Source organism: Xiphophorus maculatus, chromosome 23 (assembly GCF_002775205.1).
Source record: "Xiphophorus maculatus strain JP 163 A chromosome 23, X_maculatus-5.0-male, whole genome shotgun sequence".
NCBI lineage: Eukaryota > Metazoa > Chordata > Actinopteri > Cyprinodontiformes > Poeciliidae > Xiphophorus > Xiphophorus maculatus.
Genome location: NC_036465.1, coordinates 25,567,887 through 25,583,891, shown reverse-complemented (window position 1 = coordinate 25,583,891; position 16,005 = coordinate 25,567,887). Strand labels below are relative to the sequence as shown.

Here is a 16,005-nt window from a genome sequence, read left to right as displayed (position 1 = left end):
GGCAAGTCCAAATCTACGTGCATTAAAACCAAGAATGGCGAGTGAATCCTTTCTCGATGTGTTGTTGTCACGCACGTCTATCGAGCCGAATGGAAAGGGAAATTAATTCAGGATGAGCATTTTGACAACTTCACCGAGTTAAAATTATTGCTTAATTATGAAGTTCAACCAGACATTTTGAGGGTGTATCTGGAGACTCTTAACAGTCTTTCCCCCCCCATTGAATCATTTACTACAGTGTCTATCAAAGAGAAACATCCAAGCCTGGATGAACAGTGTCTTCCATTATTCAAGCATTCATAACCCTTCAACACATTTTGTTTTGTTAGAACCGCAACCTTCAGTGAATTTTATTGGGATTCAGCAAGAAAGACCACAAGAAGTTGTGAAGAGAAAGAAAAATAATCCATGGTTTCCCACACTTTTTGTGAACACAGCTCTGAAGTTGAAATTTTTTTAGGTACGTCCAGGGGTGGAAATTAAAACTTTCTCCGAAAGTTTTTTTTTACCGGGATCTCAGACATTTCACCAGCCACAGTTTTTATTTCTTCTTTCGGTTACAAACCCCACAAGTACAATCAAATTATAGAAAATGTATGTTTTATTCTTAACTCTATGAAAACCAATTTACTGACAATAAGTTCACCATACAGATGTACAGAATAATAAAACATAAAGCATGGACACCTTCACAGGGTTGCAGTGCAATAAATTAATTTGAAGTAATTACTAACGTCAAACTTTAACTACACAATCCTAACATTCTTACAATCATCTGTTGAACATTTCCACATTTTGGCAACAACTCTCCCTGACAGGATTTATTAAATGTGTCTATTCATTTTAAAAATATTTTTAAATTGTATCAATAGCCGTTTTTAACTGTTTTAATTGTTCTCCCTTACTTTTTACAATTATCACTAAAATATCTCAGAACATGTTCATTATTAATTCCACTTGCCATCATCATCATCATTCTTGTGTTACTCCAGAGTTTTTCTGACTACCTGGAGCTCAGCTTCCCCCTCACACACATCTGCCTTCCTGCCTGCATGAAACTTTTTCTTCATGAACATTTTCACGCAGCAGCAGCTAACCTGAACTCTTCCTCCATCTATCTGTCCCAAACATTCTTCTTCTTCTTCTTCTCCCGCCCCACAAAATGTAAAGCCAAAGCTCAGTCAGACTGGTGAGAAAAGCCTCCATCCCCCTCATGCTGCAGCCACCACCATGTTTCACTGTAAGGATGGCGACTATACAGCGACAAAGTTTTATCACCATATTTTGCGGTAGTATTGTGATAACGTTAAGAATGATTTGTCATTTTTAGGTAACTATAGGCCACCAGTCACAGTAAGAAGTGAAATCTGTAGCTGCATTTAATAATATTGATGCTCTCACGCAACAAACAGTGGAGAAAATAGTAAAACTACCAATCCCGACAATACAGACAGCTTCAGGGTGTTTAAACACAATTATTTGGAATTTATCATGACAATGATAGAAACAATTTCTTATTTTGATGAGAAATTTATCACGATAAATGACAAACGATATGGTAAAGGTCTACACCTTGTTTATCATTAAAGAAAATGCTATTACAAGAATTTTTACTTATTGTCGTCTCGATAAATTTCAATTATTGGTGTCACAAAAGACTGAAGGAAATGTTATTTTTACTATATTCTTCACTGTTTGCTCCACGAAAGCATCTGTAAATGTCAGTAAATTCAAAAACACAATCAAACGCAGTCGCTGTGAGCCGCTTGGCGATATAAATGACACCTGGAGACGAAATGTTTTTTGTGTTTAAGCAGCTGTGAATGTTGTGCCAGGACGTCCAAGCCATAGAGTTACCACAAATGAAGCAATAAATGGCAGTTTTATCCACCCTTTTTTTTTTTTTATCGTCATCTCAATAGTGCCACAAAATATTGCTATAAAATACTACGTCCACATCGTTCACGCCTTATTCATCATGATGCACAGTATTTATTTTCCCACCACTCAGACTTGAAATAGTTAATCAGAGGACCTTCTTCCACATCTTTGCTATGTGTCCTTACATTGTTTTCTTTGAACATGGCGCCTTTTCTTTGACCAATAATTCACAAAAATTGGATTTTTGGAGTGCAAAAGGTAAAACTAATTCCTCCATGAGAGGGGTGTGGTTGTAATATTTTAAAAAACGTAAAGTATAGGTGTCCCAATCCGATCTTGATATTGGTCCAATATCAACCCCCCCCCCCCAAAAAAAAAACAGAAAGACTTTTTAGACTGCATCTAAAATCGCAGATAGACGCAGTTCGCCCCAGGATTCCACTCCAGCATTTCTATCCAGCAGCGCATGTATCCCACATGCAGACCCACTGGTTAATAATAAATGATAAACGACCCAGTCAGTTGTTCTCTAACTTACTGTTGTTGACTATAACTTTATCAAGCGTTTTCCAACTTTCCACGCTACAAATAAGTAATAAAAGTTTGCATCGATATTGCATCAGGTCAACATCGGCATCGGCCAATACTCAAAGCAGCTATATCGGTATCGTATCGGCATGGGAAAAGTTGCATCGGGACACCTCTGACGTAAAGGGAATGAATACTTTTACAAGGCAGCGTACATCTGAAAAGCTCATTTTGTCTCCATGCCATCACACACACGATTCTTCTACTAGTGGTGTTTGGCGTTTGCAGATTTGCTGAAGTGCTTTCTGTGAGAAACAACCAGAAAAAAAAAACCCCACCGAGGAACAAAAAGGACCTAGAAATTTGCAATATGATGACAAAATAGGCTGTTTTATGCTTAAAATTACAACAACAACAACAAAAAGCTTTGAGTACGACAGAGAAAGAAATTTAACCCAAGTTTTGATATTGTGCACATCAAAACTTGATAAGAGATACGAGCAGCCACAACCAAAATATCAGCAGCCATGCTTGTAAAAAAAATAAATAAATAAAATCACACCAGAGCATAACGCTGGAGCCACTTCACAGCTGCCAACAACACACTAATTGTTTAACTACTGTTAAAATTAAAAGGTGATGGAGAAAGGTGGGGGAGGGTTTAAGTATGCAGGCCACAGAGGAATTTCAATCCTCCTCCCCTCCTAACCCCTGCTTTCCCCTCAAAGCCTTCACTGTAACAGCCCCCCTACCCAAGTTTCCATTACTTGGCTGCATCCCATGATTGGCTTCATTGACTTGCCCTCCTGCCCCCGTCTAATTCCCAACACGTCAGGCCCCTCTTCGCCGGTGCCCTTCGTCCCGTCATGTGCTCTCGTCTGGGCCACGTTCGGCTCAAACAGCGCCAGCTTCGACCGCAAAAAGCGAGGACTAGCGGAGTCAGAGGAGAGAAATCCACAAGCCTTGTTCACGAGGAATGTTTACTAAATCACCGCAGGCCGCCTGCACCTCACAGCTGCAGGAGCCTCCGCCGAGGAAGCCTGGAAATAAACACAGGCCTGGCCTCGTTCAGCAGGGAGTCGGGCTTTTCTGTCGATTATACCCCCTCATATTGTTATGAATTAGCTGCAAGTATTTCCTACATGGAAAACAATGTTTAGCCATGGGAGAGGTAAGGTGTCGCCACTGCAACACCTACAGTACAGCAGGAGATCTTAGAGATATATAGCTGATGGATAAATTCAGTCCATTTTGTGTCTGACCAGTCCTGGACCTGAAAATCTGATTTACTTTCTACTAGAAAGAGTTTTATGTCTGCATACGACAAGAAAATGAATGCATGGTAGAAAAATTACTGTTTTTTTTTTTGCCAGTTCTTGTGGGATATTCGAGTACAAAACGTTCACCTAGTTGGGTTTTTACTTTACATATTTTATTTACAGATCCATTTGTGACTTTCAGGATAACTTGGATCTGTTCAAATCTATAATGCTGGGATTCGATTATCCAAGATTGAACACAGATAACTTTCATTTGTGATTCTGAATTCTATTAAGTAGAAATTTCAATCCTCTGCTTGACCTATAAGCTACCTCCAGCTAAAAGCCAGGCATCCAACGTAAACGCCACATGTATAACTCATTAAATCCTAGAAATAGCATTGAGATCACAAATGACAAGTTTAGCTTTTGAAGGGTGCTTTTTCTGTTCGTTCAAACAAATCTAAATTATTAAGTATATGATAATGGTCATCTGAAAACACATAAATGTAGACTGTGAAAAAAAAAGAAACTTGGAAACTCAACCTTTATCTCACCCTTGATCAATTTTGAATTTTTTTTTTAAAGGATAGAAATCAAATTTCATGTTTTTCAAAATTCTGTACAAAACAGTCCTCAAATGTTCGACTATTTCCAAGTAAAATGTTGTTACTAAGTTTAACAAGCAAAGTTTCAAAAATGCCAATAAAAAAAAAAAAAAAAAGATTAATTGCCTTGTGCCTTCTGTGACGTCACCAGAGGCACATGCTTGTTGAGGCTTGTTTCTGGGAAATACATTTTTTTTTAAGCCTGAATTAAAACAATTGATCAACTCTGTAATTACAGGCACATAACAAAACACGTTGTCGTAAAAAGTGACTAACGTGATTCTGATTCACTTCACGCGAGCAGCTTTAATGCAACAACAGCTGAGCTGCTGCGGTTTTCAAGACCTGGACGAACTTAAAGCGCGTTAAAAAATTAAAAAATAAGAGAGAGACATATTTAACAAGTTGTTTTTTTTTGTTTTGTTTTTTTTTTTTAGCTAAGAATAGGAAACAGCTAAAACGGTGACCGAATGTTTCAAGCCAGTTTACCGGAGTTATTACAGCCAACTTTACCAAGTTAAAAACGTAAAACAAGAGCAAAGGGAAATCTTTACAATGAAGCCCCCCCGGGGCAGCTTCCCCCTGCCCGCCTCGCTCGAGGAGCCTGTGGGGCTTAAAAAGCAGAGCTGAAGGGTAAAACTCACCGTTGACCACTTTGTTGGGGGCATCGTTCATGTTGAAGCCTTTGGAGGTGAACGCCTCCCGAACCTCGTTACAGTTCTTCAACTTTGGCTCCGCGGTCGCCGAGGCGGACAACACGGCCAGCGTGCAGACCGCACACAGCACCGACAGCGACTTCATTTTAAGGTTGTTTTGTTTAAAAAAAAAAAAAAAAAAAAAAAAAAGATGTTTTCAAAAATTATAAAAGCCGTAAAAAAAATTTTTTTAAAATTAAAAGTCAGAATAGGTAGACGGCCTCCCAGGTGTCTTTTAGTTAAGGCGAAGTTGGTGCGTCTCTCAGGCCGAGTTTCCTCATGGAGATTTTCTTCAGCTCGACAGAAACTTCATTCACAGCAGCTCCGAGGCCAGCTCTCCGGCAAACAATCTGGGAGCCAGAAAAGAAAAGAGAAAAACACCACAAAAAAAAAAAAGGAGTCTAAAAGCAACAGGTATTAGTTAAGTATCAAGTCCCAGACTCGACAAGGGGGGGGGAAACTTGTGTGCGAAAACAGCGAGCTGAAAAAAAAAAACAAAAAAACTTTCTCTCCAACCTGAGGCAACAATCACAGCCTCACACAAAAACTGCTTCACGGCGTCGACGAACGGATAAACCACGGGAGGACAGCGGACCGCAGAAAGTTGCCGGAGGAGAGCTGGGTTTCTTCTGTCTTCCCTTTTTCTTCTTCTTCTTCTTCTTCTGTTCTTGCTTCCTTTCCCAAATTTAAAGACGCCGTGGTTTCTGCGGCACAGGACGCTGGGCTGTTTGCGACTCGTACTGGGATCCAGATGCGAGTAAAAAAAAAAAAAAAAAAAAAAAAGCCCCGGTGGACAGCCAGGAGTGAGAGCGAGTTCCGGGGACAAAGAGCCGGAGAGCGGGAACACCAGGGCTGGAGTGCGGAGTGGGACTCTCCCCGGCCTGGCCTCGGTCACCCTGCTGTCTGTCTAGACAAGAAGGAGGATCACCGGTGCTGAAAACCAGGACTGGAGCTGAGGGTGGAGCCACGGGCTCCGCTCATTGTCGGACAAAGCTGACAAAATGAAAAGCGGAGAAAGAAAGAAAGAAAAAAAAAATCTCAATATGTGCAACTGGAAAGCACTACATCACATAAATATCTATCAAACGTACAGCATAACCATGAAAACGGGTGAAAATAGAGATAAATAAATTTGCATTACAAATGAGGAGTCGCATGAATGTAACAGAAATGGAGGAGAAATTACACAGTTTCAGGTTTTTGTTCTTCATAAAATCTAAAATGTGAGATGCATTTGTCTCTAGGCCTGCCGCAACAAGAAATAAATCAATTAATCACATGATAAATGAAAACAAACGGAATCATTTCCATTTGCATGATTTATTGTTTTTCTTTTTTTTTCTCCCTCTTTCTACCAAAAACTGGACGACAAAAGTCTTCAGTCCGGTGCTTTGGTCTCACCCAGATGTTTTTTAAGGACAATTGTGTTAACACAGACTTCATTGTTCACTTTATTTGTTGTTTCTGTTGTTTTGTTTATTTACGTTGGATATTTAAAATGTCTTCCACTTCCAGCGTTAAATGTCCATTAAAATTTAACGTTTATTGATCTTTGATAACGTCTTCTTGCATTATTATACCATTACCATTATATTACTTTAAAATGGTCTCAAAACAACAATATTCTCATTTATCGCGATAACTTCTGGGACAATTTATCGTCCATCAACATTCGTCATTGTGACAGACCTAGTTTTATCCAGCCCTCTTTACTCTGATGCCCTTAAATAAAGTCCAATGTGACCAAATAACATCCCCAAATCTGTGTCATTTAATCTCAGCTGCTCTTTGTCGGAGAGCATTAGAGAACAAACAGCATCATGAAAACAAAGGAACACAACAGTTGGAGAAATTTAATGAACAGGTAATGCATAAAACAATATTACATTTCACACAGTCATGTAAGGTCAAACCAAAACTGAACTTTGCCTTTTTGCAAAAACACTGCACTTCGTTATTCTCACTGTAAAACACAGAGGGAGTAGCATCATGCTAGGGGGGTGCTTTTCTTTAGCTGGGACAGAGAAGCTAGTTAGAGTTTATATGAAAAAGGAGGACGCTAAATACAGAGCAATGCTAGAAGGAAACCTATTAGAGGCTGTAAAAGACTTTCAACACTATAAATATACAGCCAGAGATACAGTAGAATAGCTTAGGGCAAAGCAGAGTCATGTTTTAGGATGGCCTAATCAAAGTCAAGACTTAAATCCAACCAAGAATCTGGGTCAAGACTTCAAAATTGCTGTTCACGGACACACTCTCCCAAAAATCTGACTATTTCCCAAAGAACAAACAAGTAATTAAATCTCTAGACGACGAAAGCCGGCAGAGAAAACTTAATTGCAGACAAATGAGGTTTGTACAGTACGGCACTTACTCAGACGTAATCAACACAAAACACTGATATCTTCTGATTTTCATTTGTGAAGTGATTGAGAGCTCTGCATCACCTCCCTACCACCAAAAAATCCAAATGAAACGCATTGAGGTTTGTCACTGTAATGTGGGAAAACTGTCAAAACGTCCAGGGCTACAAGGCGCTAATGCTCAAATCCTGACATATGTTTTTGTGACAAACAGAGAGGCTTGTGTGCTGTTAGCAGTGAGGGAGTTGTGTTTCTGCCGTGCAGCCACCCGTCATGTAACCTGTCGCCGTTTGCAAAAGACGTAGATGTGTCTGACGCCGCTTTCTGACTGTAACCTTTGCCCTACTTTTAGCACAGATTTTCTATTTTTTTTTTATAATGCCAAGCATTATTTATAAAACGTGAACAATGATTTGCTGGCATAAGAAGGAATCACAAGCTACTATTCAAAGCTTTATGAATAATAACATTTTTTTGTTGTTGTTGAGACACTGACAATACCAAGGTATCATCTGCATAAAGTATGAAAATAGGGAAAAATGTTAAATTAGTGATAAAGTAGGGCAAAGGTCTACTTTTAGCACTAGTTTTTTTCACATAATGCTAAGTTTTATTTAGCATTCATTCTTCACATGCCAGAAAAGAATGAATCACTGCTGTGTGAAGGAATCACAATGTACAATTCAATGTTTTATACGCACCAACATCTTTTTTTGATGAGATACTGAGAACACCAAGGTGTCGTCCGCATAAAGTCTAACAGCGAAAAATGCTACATCGGTGCAAAAAGTAGACCTTTGCCCTAATTTTAGCACTAATATTTTTCTTTTTCCAGGCAGTACTAAGTTTTATTCATAAAATATGAAGAATGAATCACTGGCATATAAAGGAACCACAACCTACTATTCAAAGCTTTATGAATAATAGCATCTTTTTTTTTTATGAGAAACTGAGAACACCAAGGTGTCGTCTGCATAAAGTCTAATAATAGGGGGGGAGGAAAATGCATCAAAGGTACAAAAATTATTGGGCACAAAGTTGATGTTTGTATTCTGTTATAGTGGGGGTGGAGGAGGGAAAGGGAAATCATAAGACTTTTCACCCCCTGTGATTTGAACATGCCTGGACTTGTGGGGTGCTTCTGTGTGTGCGTGCACATGTCCCTTTGGTTTGGTTTGGAATAAGCGGCACTTGGCAGAATGACATTCCTCCCTTTGTGTCTGCATTCCTGAGGCAGCTCCATTCATTCTGTGCGACTGCCGCCGTCGCTGCTGCTGAGTTTGCCGAAGGAGCAGGAGGAGGATGCTGGAGCTGTGCGCATGGGAGAGCGTGGGCCCGGCCATCCTCTCAACAGCCCCACAAAGGCTAAGAAAATGGTTTAGTGCCATGGTAATTAGACATGAATGAGCTCTGAATGACACGACATGTCTCAGGCTTTTCTTTTTTCTTTTCTGCGGCTGAGGAATTTCCAACATCCAACTTGGTAAAAAAAAAAAAAAAAAAAAAAAAAAAAGAAAGAAAGAAAAAAAAAAATCGGACCGGACTGCAGAACTCTTAAGCTCCTGAATGCCAAAGTTATTTTGATTTCTATGCACTGTTTGATGACCCTTCCAACTCTTGAAGGCACTGAGGGGGTCTAACTAACTGTGTGTGACTGTGTAATTATTCAGAAAAATACATCTGGAAGAGGTAGTAGTGAACAGCAACACATCACAGTTGACCTTTCACAAGAACTGCCTTCTTTCAAGTCCCTTAAAAAAAAACAACTTTGTAGGACTTTTAGATTTTGCCACAGCAATCTTTTACACTGAAGGATGGATCCAGGGATCTCAGCTCACTGACTATTTTATTGTCAAAGCGGCAGTATGTCATTTTCATTTAAAAATACATGGTTTTTTTATGTATTTGTTGAAACTGTCACTATGTTGTGACAATATGGTGTCAGACAGATAATCTGTGGAACAAAATCAAGCTCCGCTGCCTTCTCCCAGTGCTAGTTAGAAACAACCAATCAGAGCCAGGGGGAGGGTCTTAGTGCTGTCAATCACCCTTATGTACGCTGTGAAATAATCTGCCAAAGGAACTGGAACTTTTTCCATCAATATCAAGGAATTACTTACCTAAAACAAGCTCCTATATGTTGCTGAAAAGTTACTTTTAAGTTAGTTTGGTCTTATTTCAAGTGCACTAAGATGCTTTCTGTAGAAGCTCGACCAAAACAATACTTGGTAAAATTTGGTGTTTTAGAAGTGTGCTGACATGGGCTGAAGGGCCGCTCAGACAGGAAGAAGCCAAATGCACCTGATTGAAAAACGTGCTTAGGAACAAAGCTTACTTTTTGGAAGCATGCCCTTTGTTAGCTTTGCCTTATTCCTAGTGTTCTATCATATTTGCACTAGAAACTGGTAAAAAAAAAAAAAAAAAAACACTTGGTAAAGTTTTGTGCTTTTGCAGTGGATTTCTCTTATTTCAACTGACGTTTAAATAATTTTATTTTATTCTATATCCTAACTTTGTACAGCAGGGGGGGGGGGGGTTAAAAAAAACAACCCAACTTCCAACTGATTACTTCATTGATCAGGAGACTCTTACTAAGATACATAAGCTCATGAATTGTACAGTAGTGAGTCACAGACAAAACTGCCCCGCCGATATCCTGCCGACTAACACTGAAGTGACCTTTCGCTCTTGGAACGGCGGCTGTTCCGGCATCGCCCCGAGTATTAGCCAATGGCCATTTCTCAAGCCTTGCGTTAGCATTCAGAGAGCAAACCCCCCCATCCTGGGCCAGCTGCTGTTCTCCCTGCTCATCTCCTCATAATCAGCCTCTCTTAACACCTTAAGAGCTGCAATCCAGCTCAGGCTGAAAAGCACAGCTGGACGAGGATGGCGTTTTAAAAAAAAAAAAATATTATTATTATTTTTCTTAATCTTGATCTGCTGGGAAGAAGGTGTGACTCACTACACCAGAGGGTTTCGGTGTGTAGAGTGTTTGCAGAGACAGACGTGGGGAGCTGACCTCGTTAGGAGAGCAGACAGACTTTGAGCGCAAACAATTAGGACTAATGAAGCTTGTTTCATTGTTTCGGGCGTGAATGAGCGTCTGTTACCAAAGGTGAACGTAATCAGGCCCGTTTAATCAGCGAGCTAATTCGCTAGTTGCGGAGCCCCGCGTGATCCGTCAGAGGAGAAGGGAGGAACAGAAACGAAACGGCAAAGGACGGACGCACGCACACGACCCGCACGTGGCGTGGCGGATTTGTGGAACTCCCAAGTCAGGGGAACCGTAAACTTCATGATTCACGGAGGGCTTTGAAGAGAAGAAGAGGGTGTAAAAAAAAAAAAAAAAAAGCACATGGAGCGATATATCTGCGGCACGGTTTGTCCTCTTCGTCACAGCGTGCCGTCCATTTTCTTTGGGTTATTTTTTTTCTTGTGGAACAATCATCAAATTATCAAACCTGTTGCACTTCACTGTGTTTTATTGCACTGGGAAGTTTTTTGTTTTTTTTTCCTTCCCACAAAACACCATTAAGGTTTTTAATACATTTTTTAACTACCAGCCTGCATGGCGAATGACTTCTTTAAACTTGCTGAACAACAAGCATCTCCGCGACGCCGTGCTTGAGAAACAAACTCTTAAAAACGCTCCTACGAGCACGAGAGTGGCACTCAGGCAGCAATATGGCCGACCAAAGAGTCCTGCGGAGGATAACAAAGAAGAGGCAGACGCAGTAAATCAAAGCGATTTATTTGGAGCTAGAGCTTTTATTCCGGCAGCCTTAAGAGTTATTTGTTGCATTTTAACTTTTTCCCTCATGCTCTAATGATAAGTCGGGCATGAGTCAGGGTGATAAGGCTAAATTGCTTTTTTTGTGTGTTCCCTAATTAGTTCAGCCTGAACATAATTGATTATTTTTGTGTGTTTTTTTTTTTTCCACTACCTAATCAGAAGTCGGTGGTTTCTCTGGCAGTGACGTAATCCTCCGTTGAAACCATGTTTGCGGTTAGCAGAGCAGCTCGTTCACCGCGATGGAATGGGCCGGTCTCTTAGCTAGACTGATTCCGTCAGACTGCTGTTCTTGGGCAAACCTGCTGAACTCACATTGACATTTTCAGAAATGTAAGCTACTCAAAGGGGCAGTATCGTGTAAAACTGACTTTACTGAGCTTCACATGTTACAATTTTATTCCCCCATCAAAAACAAACCTGGAGTGTTGATTTGATTCCTCCAATGCCTGTTTTAAGAAATCCTTTAATCTCCATGGCAACCATTCACTTGTACAAAATGCCTGGATGGACTTAGCACCGCCCTCGAGGACGAAGCTCCTCCTCTGAGCTTCAGTTTCAAAGCTTCAGCTTCACAGAGCAGCCCTGCCCCACTGGGCTCCTTCAGACTAGCCAGCAGCAATTAGCAAACACCTGGTGGAACTGCTGAGCTCATTATATTCGCTGCTTCTCTGTTAGAGGAGCCATGTTGTGACGACTACCTGAAGGCGGAGTTTCAGAAAGAGCAGGAGCTTCTTAAAGAGACAGAGGCCCAATTTCAAGGTGTTAAATTACTAAGTCAGTTTTTTTTTTAAGTTATATTGAATATAAACAGATTTGAACAATAACTGGAGGTAACATAGTTACTTGATCGTGTTATGCGCCTAGAAAATACATGATACTGCCCCTTTAAGCAAGTGAAAGATAAATTGCGCCGTCTGGAAAGATTTTGTAAATCATACTGAAGTGTTCAGACACCTTGAACGTTTCACCCTTCACATTCCAACCTGGAGCTTCAATGCATTTTGAGATTGACTGGAACAAAACAAAGTATTGCATAATTGTGAAGTGGGAAGGGAGAGGCATACATGCTTTTCCAAACTGTCCAAAAATCTGAAGTCTGGATTGGATTTGTATTCTGCCCCCTTTACTGTGCTACCCAAAAATAGAAATTAACAAACCGTTTGCGTCCAGAAGAACAAACGGCATCGTGATGGCCAGGGAACGCAGCAGACATCCACGGCGAGAGAGGCAGAGAAGGTCAAACACAATACTCCAAATCGTCAACAGTAAAAGTTTGGCTCAACTGCTGATCTACCAAGACATGGCCGTCCAACTAAACTGAAACTCTACAGAAGGAGAGTATTAATCCAGGAAGCAGACAAAGAAGAGCAGGCAAGTACTTTATCCTCTGGTTGTACATTTCAAATGTCGATATTCTGCTAATGTAAAATATATATCTATATATATAACATTTTGCAATTTCCATTAAATTTGAAATGCAATTAAACTCACACGAATAAGTTTGTTCACGTGGCAAATCACTATAAAGCACACCACTCCAACAACCTCCTCCCACTTCCTGTCGTTTTCTTCATCTTTTCCTCCATTAGTAACATCCGGTTGTTGATCACATGACTCCTGTGGCGCGGGAAAAGTATTTCCATTTTAGTTTTGCGAAATACGCCATTTCTGATACATCCACCTCATCCTAGCGCTTTTTTTTTTTTTTTTTTTTTTTACATTGCCGTGTTGCCATTAAGCAAATTTATTTTCGTAATTCCAACTTGCGCAAGCTGCCGGTAGGCATGCGGCAAAAGATCTGCTGTTGGCAAATGCCGGTTCTACGTAGTGTTTATTCATGGGGTCCGGACAAAAATACATGCCACACTTTTCAGATTTATGCTCGTAAAATAATGCGAAAACCCCGTGCTGCTTTCACTGAAAATCAATATGAAATACTGAGGTCTGTAGCTGGAACATGACAAAATGGGAACAATTTAAAAAGAACGCTCTTTGTAAAGTAGTGCGCTAAACCTTTACACACTTCGTGGTATCAAGTGCCGCAAAAAGAACAAAAAAAGTATTAATTAGCTACGCAGAAGCAGTGTCAATAACGTAACATAACAAGAGCTACGTTTTGTTGCTCTTGATTGGAAAAGAGGCGACAGTTTTCAGGAAAAAGAAAGAGAACTTCTCCGTCTGTCCACCGGCGCACAAACCGTCAGCTGTTGTCTGAACCAAGAATCGCCTCCTGCTTGTTGAAAGCCGCTTAACGTCCGCGAGGAAGCATCGCGTCTGAGGTGCCGAGCAACTGACACCGGAAACACTTTAGGACGTGCGCGATGACGCTGAGCGGGTCTCTGACATTAATAGCCGCGTCGCTGCGGCGGGAACGCGCCAACATGACCTCACACGTTCTGGAGAAAAGTCGACAAGCTCTCAAGAGGACCAGGCAGCGCACAGCATATGTTCATGTTTCCTTTTTTCCTCTTCTGACTCGGGCCGAAGCAGGCGGCGCCTGGTGCCGCAGAGAGGGACTGTGGAATGACACATCCCGGTTCGGTGTGGTCGTTAACAGACCGCGCCTGACCCCACCCTAATGTAATGACGGGTTGGGCTGGCTGTGAAGTCTGACAGGCTTTAAAATGGGACTGTACAGAGGTGTTTCCTCGAAAAAACTAAATCCCCACACATACTGCTCCGTGGACCACTACAGGAGAGAGAGAGAGAGAGGGAGGAAGCGTTGGCTAACATTAAACAAGTTAAAAGCAATTTTTTTTTTTAGCTGCTAAAATGTGTTTAGCTTGTTTAATATTTGTAAAAGTTGTACTTTTACAAAAAAATCAAAGTCGTTTTCCTCTATCTCTGTTAAAACTGTCATGGTGTGACAGTGTGAGACAGACAACTTGTGAAAACTGTCTTTCTCCTCCGCCTGCTCCCTGAGCTGCTGCTGCGCTCTGAAGAAACGCACCCGGACGAAAACAACCAATCAGAGGCAGGAGGAGGGTCTTAGCGCTGTCGATCAACCTACTGTACACACTGCTAAATGCGGAGAAACAACGTAGCCGTTTAGGAAATCTGTTTATCCGCCGTCATCGGTGGCAATGCTATTTAGCGTTAGCATTCATGACGGGCCATGCTGAGACCTAGACCCTCCTCCTGGCTCTGATTGGTTGTTTCTGGCTTGAGCGGCGTATGGGAGAAGGCAGAGGAGGTTGATTTGTTTTTCACAGATTATCTGTTTTATGCTATACCATTACAACATAATGATATGTAAAAAAGGTTTTTATAAGAGTTACATACTGTAGCTCTAAGCATGGCTTTTACAAACTGAATAAATACTGATTTGTGGATTAACAGAAATGGAAATACAAAAAATGACAAGAAAATAACTAAATCCTTCCATCCGCAATCAACAAGTGAGAAATAAAAGTAATTTAATAAAAAAGTAACAAACAAATAAGGAACATATGTGATGTAATTCATTAAATCGTGCTAAATCACTTCAAGCACTTTTCTACAAATAATGTTACATATATTCTATACAAGTGAACAACAGATGATTAGCACATCCAGTTTGTTTTGGGGCCTCGTACTTTTGTTTCAAAATGCTGGTTACTTACATCCAGCCACATAAATAAATCAGTTATTGATTAATACATTTTGTTTTCAAGGAAATTTTTGTCATAAACACTTTTTTTTCTCCCCCATTTAATTTAAATCTACTTGCAAATGAACTCTTTTACATTTCACATGCCTTCCTGCTTACGTTTACATACCAACACTTAGATTACTGTTATTACTTTAGTGAGACACATAATACTTACTTAAGGTGGACTGCAGGACTCTCTGTGATGGATTGCTGAAATGTCCGAGTCCACATTTTCACTCCGACTACTGGAAGAGTCACAGACAATAAATGATGGATGGATGGATGGATGGCCACACGCCTGATGTTATGGAGTCGCATTTTCTGAAAGCTTACCGCAATCAAATAATAAAAAAAAAAAACTACAAACATTTAAATCACGTATTATTAATGCAAGTGCAGAATTCACAGGACGCCTTTTTATGAGCCAGGTCAAAGTGCATCTGCAGAGCGGCGTTTTCTCTCCTCGGTGAAACCACTGAAGGAGCTTCTACTGCTATAAAATAATAATCATTATTATTATTTAATGTAGAAAGAACTCCTGGATCGGTGATTCTGCGTTTGTTTTCCTCTCCGTTCTGCGGCGGATGGACTGATTTTTACGCGGCTCCCCTGACCAAACATAAATTAAACAAATTAGGACAAAAACCATGACCTATAAATTCAAATCCGCTCACAAAAATAAAAGTTAGACGCAACACAAAGGGATAGTCTTTTCTAAGCTTCTCCTGTTGTCATGGTGACCAGGAGCCCATCCACTCATTGACATGTGAAGTTCACTTTGGTGCACCCAAACCCGCTTTTAAATGCTGCATTAAAAAAAAAAAACACGTGTTTTGAAATGAAGACTGACTTAGATCCTGTTTTGCTGATGAGAACCGATAAATGTTTTTGTAGATTTTCTTCAAAATTACAAGCAAGCTGGAAGTCATTTAGCAAGTTCTAGATCTATGATCTGGTTCCCATAAAAAACAACAACAAAAAATTTGGAGTTTCATTAAAATACCTTTAAAAAAAAAGTAACATTTCTGGCGATTTTAGTTATCAAAAATTTGACTTTTTTTTGGCCCGTCGTCATATTTTTGTTGACAGTTGTGGCCTAAGTGACAACGTCTGAACAAAACGTTTTTTTTTTTTACCCCTGAAATGAACCAAAGTGTTTAAAACTAGGACAGAATTGAATTCGAATACGTGCGTTTGACTGAATTGGACTTACTTCTGCATATAAAGTGGATCAGTTTGTCCTG

At 40.3% G+C, this 16,005-nt stretch overlaps 1 protein-coding gene across 1 annotated transcript in view; it reads right to left on the bottom strand.

Annotated features, from left to right (window-relative positions):
* Positions 1–6,213, bottom strand: part of LOC102234901 (glypican-4-like) — a 49,307-nt gene extending 43,094 nt beyond the window's left edge. The window contains exon 1 of the mRNA XM_005811120.2: positions 4,921–6,213. Coding sequence (XP_005811177.1) covers positions 4,921–5,077 — 157 coding nt within the window. The 5' untranslated portion in view covers positions 5,078–6,213. The remainder of the gene's footprint in view (positions 1–4,920) is intronic.
* Between the last annotated feature and the right edge of the window lie 9,792 nt (positions 6,214–16,005).